This window comes from Pezoporus flaviventris, unplaced genomic scaffold (genome assembly GCF_033815535.1).
Source record: "Pezoporus flaviventris isolate CSIRO_AGI_PZ_B2104156 unplaced genomic scaffold, CSIRO_AGI_Pfla_v1 ptg000072l, whole genome shotgun sequence".
In the NCBI taxonomy this organism is placed as follows: domain Eukaryota; kingdom Metazoa; phylum Chordata; class Aves; order Psittaciformes; family Psittacidae; genus Pezoporus; species Pezoporus flaviventris.
In genome coordinates, this window is record NW_026892620.1 from 2,141,677 (window position 1) to 2,159,246 (window position 17,570).

A 17,570-nucleotide genomic window follows, 5' to 3' on the forward strand; every position below is an offset into this window, starting at 1 on the left:
TGTGGGCTTCTCGATAACAGTTGCCATATGTTAGTTCACTTAGGTTGGTATCCCCTTACACAAAGCCATACTCCTTAAATATGTTCCTTTGTTGTAATGCAGAAGGCTCCATTGACCCCAGGAGGACATTAAAATTCTTTTCCCTCTAGTTGTGTTAGTGGAGGGTTGAGCTTCATGCTCCAGTCTTCCTCATTCCTTCCTTCCTTCCCTGTTCTCCAGATTCAAATTGACAGTTATGTCCTAAAAAGCTTTATTAAAATGACTGTCTTTGGTGTGTATTTTGGCAGTTCTGGGCTGGTCACACTAGCAGCTCCTACTCTGCTGTTGTGTGTTGTGCCTTACTAATTATTGTCTGACATTCATAGGGGTACTAAATCCAGGGGAATGACTGCTGCAGCTTTCCTTTTCCTGTTAGAAGAGATGTTGTAATTAAACTGTTTGTTCGCAAATTAGCAAGTATATTTGCAAGCTACTCTGAATGATGTGCACCTAAAGGAGTCACAAGGGGAGAAGAGATTGCGGCTGGTGCCAGTCTGCAACATTCTCCTGACCAGCTGAATTCAGGCCAATGTTTCAGGTCTTTATAATACACAAGTTGAATTTCAATTTTGGTGGGGTTTTCCTTTCCTTTTTTTCTGGTGTGGGGTTTGGGCTAGGGGGAGGTTGTGCCTCTATTTTTAAAGTAACACAAGGAAACCTGCCATTTGGAAAATAATATTCCACACAGTATAGGCACTGTAATGTCAGTGGTTTGAATAACTGAATTAAGAGTAGGGGGGATTTAGGAATACGTGAGGGAGAAGAAAACTCATTAAAATTAAGTATTTGCAGAAAGTAGATGAAATAACTATGTTTGGCACTTGCTTTTCCAGACATTGCAGTTAAGATCAGTAACTTGAACTTAGTTATCTTCAGTGCGCGATCAGTTTAATGAAGCAATATGACTGTACATCAGAAACTTGTGTCTTCAACAGGAGGAAAATAAATGTGATTGTGCCGTTTTAGCTCTCAAGCTGTTCTGAATAGGCAGGATAGTTGTAGTTCAGATTTTCAGTGCCCAAACCATCATACAGAATTAATGTGTAACTATTTGAACAACCCAATGGCAATTAAAGAGAAACTGTGTTGCTGTGATTTGCTGATTGCAGCTATAATTGGTGCAGAAGCATGGAAGTTACTGAAAGGAAAGAATCATGCTGAAATAGGTGTTAAAAGCCTAGAGATATGGCAGTATTAAAGTAACACTGTCTCTTAAGGCAGGATCCAAACATTCGTTTTCCTCTTTTCTGCCCTCTGCTGACTAGCATTTCCTTCAGCCCTGCTTTGAGTTCCTCTGTCAGCCGTCCAAAACTTGGAGCCGTAGCATTACTGAAATTGCATCCCTAGGGCTGACAACAAATCTTGTTGAGGCCCAACCAGCAAGTTGATATTAGCTGTTTATAAATCATCTCCTACAGGAACAGTATCTTATTCCTTGTGCAAGGTGAAAGGTCTTGTTTTAAGGGCACATTTGCTGCTTGATTTTGTGTTGAAATGTATGTATTGATGCATTCTTTTAGCATGCTGTTTTTTGCCTTTAACAAATCATCAGTCTGAGACAGTTTTAGGTTCACCATCAAATTCTGCTGGTTTATTCTGTGGTTTATTTCCTTATTTGCAGATGTTCCAGGTGATCCAGCCTGAAAGAAGAGTCCTATATATCCAAGCAAATAATTGCGTAGAGGCCAAGGACTGGATTGATATCCTCACCAAAGTGAGCCAATGCAACAAGAAGCGACTCACAGTCTACCATCCCTCTGCCTATCTGAATGGCCACTGGCTTTGCTGTAAAGCTACTGCAGACAATACTCCTGGCTGCACACCCTGCACAGGGTAAGAATTGGCAATGTACTGTTGGTTTAGGTACTGCCATGGGTATGTGTGTCTCTGTAGTGTGACTTGCAGGTATGCAGCTACCAAGAAGATCTGCCAAGTGTGGTGTTTTCAAAGGCAATGTTTATTCTGTCAGCATCTGCATATCTTGGTCAAAATGTTGAATTTTTTAGAGTTCAGGGCATTGATAGGAGTTGACTGTAGGATGAAGTACTTCGGTTCTCATCATCTGTCATTAAAAATGTCAGAAATCTCTTTAAGATCTTGTTTGTAAATTCTTGAAACAGACAATCATCTACTTTTAGATTTAATTCTAAACTGATCTTTTTCTAAGGGCACTACTCATGCCCTCTACTAAGTGAAGAGGTGCTGTCTGGTTTGTAGGAAACAATTTTCATCTAAAATGACAGAAGCAAGAAGTCTGTGGTTAGTCTCAGATTATAAGACCTGGACATTTGGGAGTTCAGTGCTTTGGCTCTTCCATCTGGTTATAGCAGACTAATTCACCAAAATGTCTGGATAGTGATACAGTCTCTTTAAATCAGAGTGAAAGCATGCTGGTAAATCTAGGCATAAAGCAGGCTGAATTTGTCTGCCTTTTCTTTTGGGAAAAATGGGAAGTTTTGAGCTTTATTATATACAATCTGTTGCCTTTCATGAGTACTCACTTTTATATTCATTCTCACTAAGTGCTTTTCATACTGTATTAAAGCGTTCAGCATTTAACTTCTGCCTCTCTTCCTGATGCTGTACAGAGGCCTGCCAGCAAATATACAACTGGATATAGATGGAGATAGAGAAACTGAGCGCATCTACTCTCTTTTCAACTTGTACATGCCAAAATTGGAGAAAATGCAAGGTGAGGATGAAAGATCATTGCATCTCCAATACACTTATCAAGGCAAATATAAAATTGGCTGTTCTAGCTAGACCAACCTTCTGAATCACATCCTAGAACACAGTGGCCATTATTTGATTTGTTTTCCTTTCTGCTGTCTTGAGGCAGTTGTATGAACTATTTTTGGTGCAGTGTGCAGTCCCATAATCTGTACAAAGTTCTTTGCATAATAGTTGTTTGAAATAAGGTTTTAACCACAGCATCCTAAAATAGTGCAGGCACGGATCATTGCTTGGATGAATGCTCTGAATTAAGAAATCAGAGTGTGTACTAAACTAGAAGTTTACTGATCCTGAAAAGAAGCACCAGCGAAATTGAATTTTCTGTGAAGTATGGTTTTGAGTTACCATAAGTCATGTGCACATTGCCTGATTCAGATCCCAGGATCTGAATACTCATGGTTTCTTCAAGAAGGCTCTTTTGGAATTACCAGCAAAAGATGATCCATGGATGTCTGTGAAATGTGGAAAAGTGAAGTTTTGGCTGGGAAACCCTCAGGAGCTGAGGGGAACAGAGATTTGATGTGAAGTCTAAAAGAAAGAAGCAGCAGAGGAAGTTAGTACTGGTAGACCTGCCAAGAAAAGTATCCGGTGTACATGGTGCCAGACTTGAAATACCAGTTTAGCACAGGGAGTGGCAGGGAAGCCTTCACTGTGGCACTGATCTTTAGATAGGACTTTATTTTATAATATGAGATAAGCCATTGGTGTCAAACACACGGGTTGGAAAGTGCTTTAATCCATTCCTGGCTGCCATGCAGTTGCAAACTTAAGATCCCCACCACTTCCGAGCTGTCTGAACAAATGCCCAGCTTTCCCCTGTTCCAAATCCTCACTGCCAGAGCTAGCATCGAATTTCAGTGTCCGGGAAAAGGACACAGGTCTGGCACAGACAGTGCAGCAAGGGAAGGTAACTTGAAAGCTGAGACTGAGCCAGTAGTAAAGCTGGAAAGCTAGGGAAAAATAGAGGCAAAGTAAAATACTCTCTCTCCTCTTCTAATACTGTCAGCTACAATGCAGAAGTAGATCACATAATGAATGTGTTGCAAATGTTCACGTGTAATCAGTGTCCACATCTCATAGCCAGGAAGGCTCCCTGGTAGGATAAAAAGGTGGTATGAGTTGCTCCTTCTTAGGATATATCCTGAAGCAGGCAGCCAGGCAGTAGTCATGACATACTTTGATTATGCTTATTGTATGAATCTTTTAGGGGTGATGTGGCAAAACATCTTGTGTGACTACTTCAGCCTGTGATTGTTTTGAATTCAGTCTGTTGCACAGTGCTCTATGTGCTGCTCAGGGATGCAACCTGTCCTTCTGACAAGTGATTACTTGACCTTGTGCAGGCCAAACCAGCAGCACAGTGGCAGAGTTAGGCCTGTGGCAGAGTTCCCAAAGTGTGTGCGTGGGGTTCTACTAGTGGTAATTGAGATGAAAGCATTGCCTGTTCAGCAAAGGACCAAGTCAGGTCCTTACTGCCCTTGCCTTATGAGACAAGGAGGAGGGAATGGGCATGGGACAGACTTTGTGCCTACCAGCAGCCCAGCAAAGGACAGCAAACTGCTCCTTCTGCTGTTGCTGTCAGACACAGTTCTATGCTTGTCATGCAGAAGCAAACCAAGGAAATGCATGAACCCTAGACTATTTTCAGCCTGCTTGTCTGGGTTTTTTTCTCCTGTCTATTTGATACCTATTCTTGTACTTTCTTGGTTTTCCAGAGGCCTGTGGCAGCAAATCTGTGTATGATGGACCTGAAGAGGAAGAATATTCTACATTCATCATTGATGACCCTAAGGAGACGTATAAAACACTAAAGCTAATTATTGAAGGTGTTGGAACTTTAGAGCAGGAGCATGCTCAATATAAGAGAGATAAATTTAAGAAGACAAAATATGGAAGCCAGTAAGTATAACGGGTTGTCCAAACAGGAGAACGGTCCTGGGAAAATGGTATTTTCCTTGCCTATGTTCTGGCGTTCACCATACTCATGGTCAAAAAATATCCTTCAAACACATACAAAGTAGGATTGTGACTTAAGATTGCTATCACAATATTTTAAAGGTCTCTAAGGAATTTTTGAATGCTGTTTTAACATTTTGATGTCCTAACAGAGAATTATATATATAATACTTTTTCCTTTTTTTCTAATTTTTTAGAGAACATCCCATTGGTGACAAGAGCTTCCAGACGTACATCAGGCAGCAGTCGGAGATCTCGGCACATTCCATATGAAGTGCAAAGAAAATCACAGGACAGTGCTGAAGGGTTGATCAGTGAAGCTAAACAGCAGAACAAAAGGGAAGCCACACATGTAGCAAAATGTATGGATAAGTGTCAAGCTTACAAACTTTGAGACTTGCTAAACATATTCTCTTTTCAAGAAACTGTTATAATAGTTGCTATGCACTTTATTCATCTGGTTATTGACAGATGATAAAACTCTGCCTTCTAGGCAGTTGTTGTCATGTGTATTTTTAAATTTGCTTTGGTTTCTTGGAATCTAGTGATCAGTTCAATGATCAAGGTGTGTGGACTTCATCTGGACAACTTCCAAGCAATTCCTTATGTTTTGGAAACCAAGCATGCTGCTAATATGCAGCGTTTTCTAGAATGGTTGTTTGTTACTGTTTTTTGTTTCTGGTTAATGTATATTATGCCACACCCCTGTGTGCTCTCTTAGGAAAAGCTTAGTAACACTTTACCTTTAATGCCTGCATTTAGAAAAGGAGCAGAGAAAAAAACCCTCTGTTGTAATCTATTGCGTTGTAGCTTGTATTCTGAGCAGGCCAAGGAGTAGGCCTTTTTCTTTTATAGCAGTATAATTTTTGCTAAATGTGCACATTTTTTAATAGAAATTCAGATCTGAATGGTACTCTTGATATTTTTGAGATACAAAGTCATTTCTCTAGACACGTTCAGCAGACTTTGGTTTTGAAGATCCAATCTCAGCGGTATAATAAAACTGACTCTCATAAATAATGAGTAAGAAAGAAATGAACTTATGTCAAAGCTACATGTCTCTCTTACGCAGTCCAATGAATGGGAATCTTTGAAAGTCTGCCAACTGAAAGGCAAGGTAAGCTGATTTTGATGACCTTTTGCCACCACAGCGAGAAGGACAAATAAGTAGAATATGAGACTGGCAGCTGAGACACACTGAGTCCCAGCACGAAAGCCTTCAAGATGGGTTTCTCCGAGAGAATGTTTAAGCACTGGAGTCCATGCTATCCTAGTACCACTTGCTTTTCTGGTAAATGGTTTCTACTTTTCCAAAAATGTTTTTAAGTACTTTTTTAAAGAGACTTGTTAAAAGGTATTTAGTATATTAACACACGTTATGGTAACTTGTTAATATTCCAAGTATAGTGAAAATGGGATGAGCTGCGTATCTCACTAATACCAACAAAAGTCATTAAGGAGGGGAATAAAGATCTGCTAAATGTAAGATACATATTTATGTATGCTGTTTAGTTGTACACCGTAACTTTCCTCTGTATAAGGGTCTGATTTACAAACATCTAGCTTTGATGGCACAGAAGCCTTGCATGATGGACTTTAAGCTTCTGTAGGGAAGAAGCTAGTGTTGGTTTTAAGCTGAATTGGAACAGAAAGCATTGAACTACTAGTTTAATGTGAAGATACCTGTGTCTTTGCTTAAAGTGTTACAGAATAATTCTCAACTATGTCCTCATTGCATCTGACATGATTTAAGATGGCTAAAGTACTTTGAATGCCTCTGTTTGTTAGCGATGCTCTTAGGAATGAGGTTTTCTTTTTGTTTGAGTATATAGTAGACCACCTCCTAGTAGATGATAAATGATCTTCACCCAGCAGACTGGGGAAAGGGAAGTAATAGGAAGCATTGCAGAGATGCATTTTGGACTCCAAGCTTTTAGCTGCCATGAACTGCAATTTTTAACATGTATTTGTAACTTAATATTGTTTATAAAATACTAATGACCTGTAATGTGTGTTCTACTTGCCAATTAAAGAAATGTTTTATTTCTGAAAACTGTGTACACATTTGGAGTCTGTTTAGATTCATACGTGATGTTGGCACATCATCCGCTGTTCAGAGTTGGACAGAGATGGAGATCCTTGTGAGCAGCTGTTGGTGCTGTGAGGTAGGGGTGATACCGTGTTGAAAGGACAAGAGGAAAGAGTTGAGAGGACAGCACTATGCATGTATATCAGCTCATGAACCTATGGAATCATCACCCTTTTGAATACGACCTGTTTGGTGGCAAAACCTGGAGCATGCTGAGCTCTGTTGGTCTTCTGGAGCTTACCAGTCCTCTCTGGATGCTCATGTGGATTAAGCTTTGGCTCTGGAACACTGTGTGACAAGCTGCACTCCCTGGTTCTCTCAGGGAGTGTTTGCAAGAAGGCTAGGCAACAGCCCTTCCAGGATAGAAAGCTGTTGACAGGCTCATTCAGTGTATGTTAGACTAGCTTGTGTTCAAGGTAACCCACACTGCTGTATCAGGTGTCTCTGTGACCAGAACGCAGGCGTGCATTTCTGAGAAGCTTCTGGAGAAGAGCTTCTGCAGGCACACTCTAGCTGTTTGGCAGCAGTGGTTTAGCAGGTAGACCACAGCCAGGAAAGGAAACCAAACTGACAGTGGAAGACATCACCAGTGTCATAGTGAAGGTGAATTTGACCACAGTAATGTGAGTGTGAGTTTTTGCTGAGGAATGGTAAACCTTGTTTCAAAACCAAGGCTTTAACTGACACAGAGTTTGTAAGAAATTAGCAGACTTAAATGCAGAAGTACTGTAACACCATTCCCAGGTCTGGCTGTTTTCCACTCGGTCTCATCCAGTGTATAGAATCATTTTGTTTCCCTGCTAATGTGTCTTAGCTGAAGTCAGTAGGAAATCTCTGAAAGCTCCTTTTCTTATGGCATAGCTTAATTAACAGAGTTGGTGAGGGGGTTGAGTTAAGACTGGGCTTCCAGTACTTACTTAGCCTCTGCCTGTCTGCCTACAGCATATGTTTCTGACGTTATATTCAGACATAATCAACAAATCCAGCCCACAACACAGATGACTTGCTAGGGACACTTGGGACAGCTTCTCATATCTGAAAATGACATTAAAAATAAAAAGGCACAGCCGTAAGTAAGCATGTCAGGTCAGTTTTCTTTCATTCTCCCCTCTGTCCCAGCCTGGAAGGCAAAAAAAAAAAAAAAAGACTTTTGACAAAATTTAGAAACTGGGCTGTTCTTTCCTGGGAGTCTTGATGCCGAAGATGATCCTTATGTCTCTTTCCTCCTTTGCTGAAACAGCACAGTACAGCAGGGGTGACCTGGCAGCAGTACCGAAGTGACCCCAGTCCGTGTCCATTCCAGGTTCGAAGGAGGTGGTGTCTCTGGCCCGGCAAATGTCTTTGTGTATTTCAGTAGTAAAGAGTTCAGAGGGGGAGATTCGGCTGTGAAACTGCACACCCAAGGAGGCGAGATTCCTCTTTAACAGCTTCCTAAGGCAGTGGAAGGGGGTTTAGTTGGCAGATGAAATCTTGTCGCTCGTGTATTTTATAGGTGGATGCAGTAGAGATGGAAAGCAGCTGCTGCAGTGCTGACAAGTCGCTATAAGGGCCTTCTCGTGCTGTGGATGTTGTGTCTGAAACTGTGCTGGGATGCAGTCAGTTGGCAGCAGGAGTGACAAGAATTGCATGTGCCAGTGATATCTCAAAGCTCTGTTGGCACTAGTAGGTACCACTTGGTTCTTTACTCAGTAAAAATTTAATGAGGTCTGTGTATGGATGAGAGGGTTGAAGAACATGGCTCTTGTCCGGAAATGTTTGCATGTAAAAATGGCCAAATGGAAAAAAAGCATGATATGCCATGGGCATGGCAGGCAGTTAATGCAAGTAACACCCAGGACCTACCCACATCTTTAAGGGGCTCATAGGAGACAGTGACTGCTATGTGAGAAGCCGTGAGGAACCAGTGAGCACTTATGTCTACATAAGAAGCTGATTTTGGGGCTAAGGCAGCTGGCTGTGTGACACAGCTGTTTGAGGCCCTTGGAAGTTGATGTGCTTCCTGTCTCCATCCCTTCTGTGTGGTACTCCATGCTGTTCCAAGGAGGTAATTTCAGCTTGTAATCCTGTAAAGCATGCTTATGTAGGGTTGTGAGAAAAGCTGGCTTGAATGGATAGCAGGAGAATGTGTGAATCCTGTCAGCTGCCACCATTAGGTCCAGGAGATGGATGCTGCAGGACGACTATGGCGTAGGGCAGTCCCAAGGCTGGAACTGATGCTGGGTGGTGCTTGGAGATAAAGAACAGCGTCTCCCCACAAACCGCCTCTACTCAGTACAGCCAAAGACAAGGGCTAACAGGCTGACTGGAGAAGTAATTTCTTTCTGGCTTTGATATACTGTCATTAAAGAGTAAAGAAATTTTTTCAAAGTTCAAATGGGTACCCAGGAAAAGACAAGAAATGCTATGGTCCTATGTGTGTAAGCTTCTGGATCCGGGCTGCATAGGAAAAGACTGGAAGGAGCCATCGTGGAGCAAATAATTGTTCTAAGTTCCTAAAATAAAACAGGATCCTAGGAGATTCATCCTGAGGATAGAAACCAGCCCTTCTGACTTCTGAGCAAATGATGCATGCCTTTCTATTTCAATTCCCATCTTTCATCTGCTCCATGTAAACCGCTCTGATTTACTCCAAAAAGTTCAAATCATTAAGTATATCATGTTTGTGCAGAGCTATTACTGTTCACCACAAAGTTGCCTGGTGTCAGCAGGATTGCTTCCAAAGTTAATGTGGGTGTGTTGATTAAAGAAAAAGCTCACCAGCAGCCTAAATGGGCTAAACGTAAAGAATGTTTCAATGATAAAGAGGGAAATGGGCTTTTTACTATTTTGAAACTGCTGCTATGCTGAATCTTACCAAAATCATACCCCAGATGGGCACAGTTAGGATTAACATTGAAGGAAGCTTCTCCCCAGAAGTGTGGGGCCTGTAAGGTGTCTGACTAATTTTACTAAATTTGCTCAACATCTTTAACCTCTGTTGCAGTTGCACTGTTCTGCCCTAAAGCTGTCAAAAGGAAATACGTCTTTATTTACTTGAGTGCACAACTGCCTGGATATGGACTCTAATGTGAAAACAGTCTTGATAGAAGAGACAGTGGTGTACAGGGTTGCCATCAGGTACCAGAGGTATGAATGAATACATGTATTTGATTAAGAAAGGCATTTTGGATAAGTGTAGTCATTATTTTTTGGAGGGAGGGAAGCTAAAACTGTAGTCATGATGTTTGTGTAGAGGAACCTGCTGACAGCAATACAGGAATTGAATTTTATGAATCACAGGGAAAGAAAAAGGGAAATTATTTGTGAAAAGGGAAACTCTGCACAAAAAAGGCCACCCTGAGGCACCTTGATTTGTTTTCTTTAGCAAGTTTTAATGTGTTCCAGCTCAGCTATAATTCCTACTTCTCATCCTTTCCAGAAGCCACCCTCTGGCAGCCATGATATCCTATGCCTGGGATGTCAATGACAGGAGAGGCTCACAGCTGAGAAAAGCAACCTTAAAAATAGACAGGCTCATCTGTGATGTCTGGAGATGCAAATGCTTCACCTCCTGCTGAGCCACGGTGTTGTTGAGGACAGCCCCATGGTATGTTTCCTCTTGTGGCAGAGCTCCCTTAAAGACATTCCTGCTCCCCCAACCCTGGCTGTGGTTCAGCATCTTATTAGTAGCACTGGTGCAATTGAATCAGTGAAATTACTGGGACTTGTTAAAAGAGGTGGAGATTTTGGAAAAACCTGGACCATCTCTCTGGCAGGTTTACGACAGTCTCACAAACACTTGCATCAGAACACCTGATGAGCAAGGACAAGCATTGCTGGCTTTGCTACCAGGGTGATTGATTGCATCTCCCACCTATGCTCCAAGTCCATTTTGTTCCAGAGCCATCCCACCTCAGGCTCCCTGTTAGAATCACCAATGTGTGGCACCAGACATAATACAACCTTCTTCTGAAGCCAGTATTGCCTGTGTATACATCTCCTCCCTTGCAAAATGCACTGTTGTTTAGGTGACCCCCATCCTCATCTTCATCTTTTGCATCTTTTTTTGGCAGCTGCCTGAGTGTCCTGATGTTCTTTTAGCATGAGAACCAGGCAAAACCAGAGGGGAATTCAGCTCCGAGATTTGTCTCTTCCTGCTGCCACAGTACCAATGAGCTTCAGCACCCTCCCCACCAGCCCTTTGCTGTCTTCAATTCCCCTGATGAAGAATTCCATGGACTCAAAGGCAGGTTTTCCACTGGAGAGCTGGGCCCGAGCCTCTTTTTTCTGTAAAATGTCATCCTTTTTCACCCCAGAGAAGTCCCTTTGGCATAATTTCTAGAGCAGTTTGGAGACTCCTCTGAGGGGACTTGGCACTGATTCTCACTAGAGTGTGGCTGATGCCCAGGTTATTTTGGTGTCAGAAAGAGATGGCCAATGCTTTTGCTTTATTTAGAAGTTGTGAGTGCAGAACGGAGGGGATGAAGAAACTGACAGGCGTGGGCAGTAGCTGGTATCAACCAGTATCCTCCAGAGGAGGAAGGCATGGAAATCCTCATGGAGCTGGAGGAAGGCAGGACCTGTCTTCCTGGGCTGGAATGGGTCAAGTGCCCTGGTCCTTGAGAACCCCTTTGGCTCTTGGGGTGCGATGTGACACAGTCACTGTAAAGCAAAAGCCAAGAGGCCTTGGGCAGGCTCAAGCAGAAGGATCAGAACTGATTTTGCCCAGCAGGCTCTCAAAGCTGAAATTGAACAATGTTCCTTTAACCAAGCTGTTCAGTAATCTGTTTTCTGGTTTTTCCTGCCTAAGCATTTCCTGCTGTGAGGGAGAGCTGTTGGTTTCTGTTGTGTTCCTCAAAGCAACACCTGGGTGAAAACCGTGAGAGCCACCACACAGCCGCCTGTGCATGGACCACCTGCAGTGGCTGCTGGCAAGGAGGAGAGTGGGGGCCTTCTCCCCCTGCTCCCTGCAGGTGGGTGCTGCAGGATGGGGATGCTGCAAGTTCCTCCAAGCTCTGCAGGAAGTGGTGCTGTCTGCCTGGCAAAGCTTCTTCTGCCAGTCCTGCCTGCCTGCCTTCCTCTAAATGTACCAGGTTGGCCCTGCTCTTCTAAAACTGTCCCCATCTCTTCTCCCCAACTGGTGCATGGGGAGAAGACACGAGGACAGCCCTTGCTTCCAAGTGCCTTCCTCCTGTCCCAGGTGTCAGGCCCATCCTGCTGCCCCTTCCCATGTCTTAGACCTTTTGTTCACCACTGCCCTCATACTGATTGCCATCACTAATTAGAGAACCAAAAGACTCACTGTGGAAGGGGCCTCTGGGGTCCACCTCATCCCAACTCCCTCTCAGATCAGACAGATCTTTCGACTGCTCTGTCCGTGAGGCAAGAGCAGTGTCTTTGCTCAGTCAAGGAGGGGTCTTAGGCAGTGATACAACATCGCAGTGGAGGAGAAAGGAAGCTGGTGAGTTCTCAGTGAAGTGTCTTTATTTTTTCTTCCCTTGCAAATACAATAACCTCAGTGCTGCTTGGAGTTAATGGGGTGCACGGAGAAGCTTTTCCATGCCATAGGCAACTACACCAGCATCTTTGTCTCTAAAATCTCACTCATCTCTATATGTATCAGGGGCTGAGTGTGCAAAAACAGAGATTAGGCTTTGAAACTGATTTAATCAGAGTGGGTTTTCTTTTGCAGGGGGCAGGGAATGATATTCTGATTTTTTTATTAATATGTTATTAATTATTATACATATTTATTAATATGTTCATATACAACTCTGACAGCAATGTTAGAGCGTTACTTAACTAGACAATTTCTGATGTCTTGTTGACACCCATGGGAAACAAGATCTGCATTCCTAATTAATTCAGTAACAGCCATAAGACAAAGAAGATGGGATCTGTCTCTCCAAATGTAGATGTCCAGCGCGTAGATGCTGATATTTCAGTTAGTCACTCAACCTTTAATAGTTGGGGGGAAGAGAGAGGCCCCTCTAGAATGTGACTCACAAACTTAGATGTCTACCTTAGGATGAAATTAATCAAACCATAAAAATTTCCAGTTCCCTTCTGCTGACCTCAAGGAACCCGGCATGGTCACTTACAGGGAAGACATCTAAAGCTGGTGGGATGACTCCCACCCAGAGTGATGGGAGAGAAGCCTAGCTGCTATGATGTGCATAGTCACTCTCCTGGCTCTCATTGCGAAGCAGTGATTCTCTTGCTGGCCCTGTCCTTCCTGCCTTTGGTGCCACAGGCACGGCTCAGGCCACTAGATGGGGGTGCTCTCATGCAGGATCCATCCCACAACCCCACGGTCCTGCTCAAAGCCCTGTTTTGCAAGAATCCCAACCAGGAGAAGCAGCTCCTAAGCACTTTTCCGTGAGCTCCCTCGCTGGCTCCCTGCGTTGCTGACCAGCCGGTGCCACACGATGGACCCAGGCACAGGGCTATTACAGCATTACTACAGTAACTGTCACATCCACGGTTTAGGTGGCCCAAAGAATTTATGTTCTGAAAAAAGGTCTGGGAAAAAAAAAATAGAAGAGGATTTCTAAAAACCATGAAGGATGCTGGCATTCTTAAATTTGGGAGCACGGATATCCTCCTATTGTTTCTGTGAGCGCTAACCACACAAGAACACTACTATATTTGATCAGTCCTGTGAAACAGTCAGGTGAAGACTCCTTTAGAGACCCTCAGCTATCTGACCAAGAACAGCTCTGAAGCACTTCCTTAACATGGAGTAAGCATCTTTTGTAAACTGCTGTTTCATTTGCAGGAGTCAGATGGGGTTAACAGAGGTGCAGAGTCCTTAGCAGAAAGCTGCTGGAAAACCTTCTTCACCTCTTCCCTGGTATCCAGGCCCCTGAGGAGCTGGGCTGCTTCCCAGGCTGGATGGGGCAGGAGAAGCAGGAAAGAGCAGTGTTAAACAGGCAATCACATCTCAGGAACTGCTCAGACCTGTCTGGGGAGGGATCTAGACAGGGGAGAAACTTTCTCCACCAGCCTCCTTTCATTTCCCCTCCCTGGCACCACATATTCAGACCCATTTTCTTCTGCTGTCACCATCCTCCAGTGCCATTGGGGGTGGCTGCTGGTACCTCTTCTTGTAGGAGGAGATCCTTCTCCCCACAAGCTAACAGCCACCACTCTGTGAGCCCAGGGAGTCTGCAAAAAAGAGATGTGCCCTGCTGGTGCTGGTGAGGCTGTAACACGTGGCTGTGGAGCACCTTTCCAAGGCACATCCTGGAAGAGGCAGCACAGATCACACCAGCTCTGTGTGGCTTTGCACAGATCAGCTGATTTAATTTTGTTTGCACTGTGGTTTTTTTCCATGTAGGACACATAATGCTTGATCTGCAGATACCTCTTCTTAAGAAATGATTCCCTGAGTTTCAAACCAGCAGTAAGACCTGAGAGTAGGGCACTTCTGAGCCAGCCCCTCCGCTGCAACCCCACTGAATGTCAGCACTTTGTGCTGTTCCCCTGGGTGGACATAGGGACAGGGCTGGCTGGAGATGGGCTGGCAGGAGCCGCATGCTTGTGGCACAGGCTGCTTTCAGCTGCGCTGGCAGAGACTGGCTGTTTCATGCACTGGCTGGCTGAGGTGTTTGTCTCCAGATGCTGGAGCATCTCATCCTTGGCTATGAGGGCTGACAAGGACCAGCTGAGAAGCAGATGCTAATTAAGGCAGAAAAGCAGAGCTTCAGCCTGGTTTGTTCATATGTGCAAGTTGCCTTATACAGAGGACTAACATCCATTAGATGCCACTGCTTTTGGTGCAGGGGGAGGCTGTGATCTGTAATGCTCATTTCTAAGATATACCTGAGATCACCCTATGATACCTAGGCTGTCCAGTGTTCTAGGACTCACCTACAGGGGACTTTTTCCCCCTCACTCAGGAGCGGGGATCTGGAAGGTGGCTTTGGGAGACGTTTTTGGTACAGTGAGTGTAATAATCACCTACATCACCCCAGGGGTCACATACCCTTTCTCTTGTCAAACGGGTTTTAAAAGCTTTACCCTCGGCATTTTGAACTATCAGCAAACAAAATGAAACTCAGAGTCACTTGTGCAGGCTTGTTGGATTATGCTTTGCTCCAAGTAATCCCTCCAGCATCCTGTCTCCTCCTGTCCCCTAAACCACACTCCTGCCTCAAGGCCCCGGGGAGCACAAGGGGAGTGAGTATACGTATCACTGGGTATGAAGGATCCCAGGGTCTCAAGACCATCCCTGAAGGCTGCACATGACATCAGTTCCTAAACTTCTCTGTTGGCTACTCCGTTTCGTATTGAGAGCCACTAGTCCTACAAACCCTCTGGGCAACGTAAGCTTGTGTCTGTAAACCTCTGATTTGGAAGGTGCACAACCAGCCACAAGCTCTATCGCTGCCACTGTTAGCCTAAATTCAGTAGAAACAGATACAGCAGAATTGCATGGTGAGGGATATGTATGTACCCTTATCACATCTGTGTGTTCAGCAATGCTTGTTCAGTGCCACCACTGTCTGCACTTGATACCTATGACAGCACCAAATGGAGCTGTTGCTGTATTTTAACTAGAGGACTGTTTTTCACTGAGATATGCGGGGGTTTTATGTCTGTTTTTCACTGAAGAGGACTAGAAGGAACTAGAGTGTGAGGGTTTTGCCTGCCCTTCAGTGAAGGGGGCTGAAAATGCTGTGTCTGTAGAGTGTAAGAATCACAAAAGAAAGGGGAAAGCTGCTTTCCTCCAAAGCCTCCCAGCAAACCTCCACACAGACAGGCTGCCAGGGGGCTGAAAAGCCTGAGCAGAGCTGACACCTGGGTGCTGCCACTGAGTCAGGTAGGGCTGTCTGAAGCGCAGCTGCTCCAGCTCAGGCTGTGGCATCCAACAAATATTCTAGTTCCACCATAGGTTTCCTTTCAATAGGGCTTGCCTTCACGTCAGCAGCCCTAAGGTGTTTGTTGGAACGAAAGGTCATTTTCCATCTTATGCTTGCTGCTGAATAGTCAACAGGCTGCATAGAATCCCATTTCCCCCATGGTTCTCTAGTAATATTTTCCCCTCTCTGCTCTGCCTCCAGCAATGGGACTGACATGTTTTCTTCCAAGTTACTAGCATCCCTCTGCCACCAGCTTCCCATGCAAGTCCTGCTGTACTCCTCAAAAGCACAACACTGTCTCTTGCTGCAACCAAATCAGTCACTGCAAAAAACCAATTGTATGTCAGACAAGTCATCAGCAAATATTGGGTAATGCTTATAATGCCTCTGGCACTGTGTCTCATCAGCACAGCCTGTCTCCCTAGAAGCTCTGGAGAGCATCGCTTCCTTCTCCTGTTGTAAATATCTTCCAGGGCTGAAGAACTCACCTGATGTTCATGCATCCTCCTTGAAATGCTAACGGTAATGTCACTACTTTAATTACACTTTACTTTAGTCACTACTAAAATTCCACTTTAATATCCTTTGGATAGGTCTCACCAACCTTGCTGCTACAGATGGAAACAGCTATTCATCAGGCAGCCTTTCTTGTATTCTTTTCCCCTGAGATCATTTTTATTGGAGGAAATATATTATTTACAGCAATGGGCTTGCAGGGGGCTAGCAGGGTGTCTCTGCAAGCTGGATTTCTTCACCCATTCTGACCAACTGGTTTGTTTGGCAACCACATACAAAAAGCAATGCAGGGAGTTGCCTTGGAGGAAAGTGGACATCCTGTATGCCTTGATCTGATGTTTTCCAGACAATGCCTCCGTCTGGCAGCAAGCTGCACTCTTCTCCAATTCTTCAACCTCTTTGAGAGGTGGATAATATAAACAGACCTGGATGTCCAAGAACAGATTTGCCAGTTCTTCTCTGCATCTATTTCTTCATGGGCTTAGGAAAAAAACCACCCACATTAACCCTCTTGCTACAGCCTGAAACTAGGATCTCAAATGCATTTCCTCTCTCAAGCCTGTAAAGTCTTTCTTGTTTTAGCGCCCCTGCTTTCCACTTTGTCACCCTCTGTGCCTGTCCAGCTTTCTCTGCCCATCCTCTGTGCCTTGGGGAGCTGTGTGGTGGGACTGGCTGCAGACAGCACTGCTTTGCTCAGAGCCTGGTAGAACCAGCATTCACCAGCACTCAACAGGGGCCCAAAGACACCCTGGTAAGGGGTATGATATGTGCACAATCAGCAAAATGCTGATTCTCATGTAAGAAATTGGAAAGATCATCGAGGAAGGGAAATGGCCAAGAGAAGCATGGCCTGACTCGTTACCAAAACCGAATTAACACAGTGGTTAACCTAATTTCTTGAGCTGGTCCGTGCAAACTGACACGCGGCTTGTGCCTCCAGCACTACTTGTAAACTTGAGGTAGGCTGGCTGTAGTTTTGTTGTGAACAGCTCAACGGTGTCACCTCATGGCCAGACAGAAAACTACTTTGTCCTCTTGTTCTTTATTTCTCTTGCAAAAGCCGCGCAGGATTTCTCCTGCCACTGGTATGAGAGACTCTTGGAACAGGAGTCTTTTACTGCTAGACAAGTACATCCAAGTACATCCAATATATTCAGCTGGCTGCCATTGCAGCTGCCCCTGCAAACACAGTGCCTTATCTCAGGGAAAATAGAGGTAAAGAACAAGCCATAAATAAACTGCTCAAGACCTCTCAGTCAGTGACTGGTGGAGGCCTCATTATTTTTGTTCTTTCCCCCATTGGATGCCACCTGTCTTTTTTTTTCCTTTCAGTGCTACCTGGAGAAAGATCAACCATCAAAACATACTATAAAAGACTCATGATTTATCCTGGA

General features: G+C 44.2%; 1 protein-coding gene across 2 annotated transcripts in view; it reads left to right on the forward strand.

Annotated features, from left to right (window-relative positions):
• RASA3 (RAS p21 protein activator 3) overlaps positions 1-6,781 on the forward strand; it is a 130,750-nt gene extending 123,969 nt beyond the window's left edge. For both annotated transcript variants that reach the window (XM_061472713.1, XM_061472714.1), the window contains exons 21-24: positions 1,661-1,872; positions 2,628-2,731; positions 4,488-4,671; positions 4,926-6,781. In XM_061472713.1, coding sequence (XP_061328697.1) covers positions 1,661-1,872; positions 2,628-2,731; positions 4,488-4,671; positions 4,926-5,001 — 576 coding nt within the window. In that variant the 3' untranslated portion in view covers positions 5,002-6,781. The remainder of the gene's footprint in view (positions 1-1,660; positions 1,873-2,627; positions 2,732-4,487; positions 4,672-4,925) is intronic.
• The last annotated feature ends 10,789 nt before the right edge of the window (positions 6,782-17,570 follow it).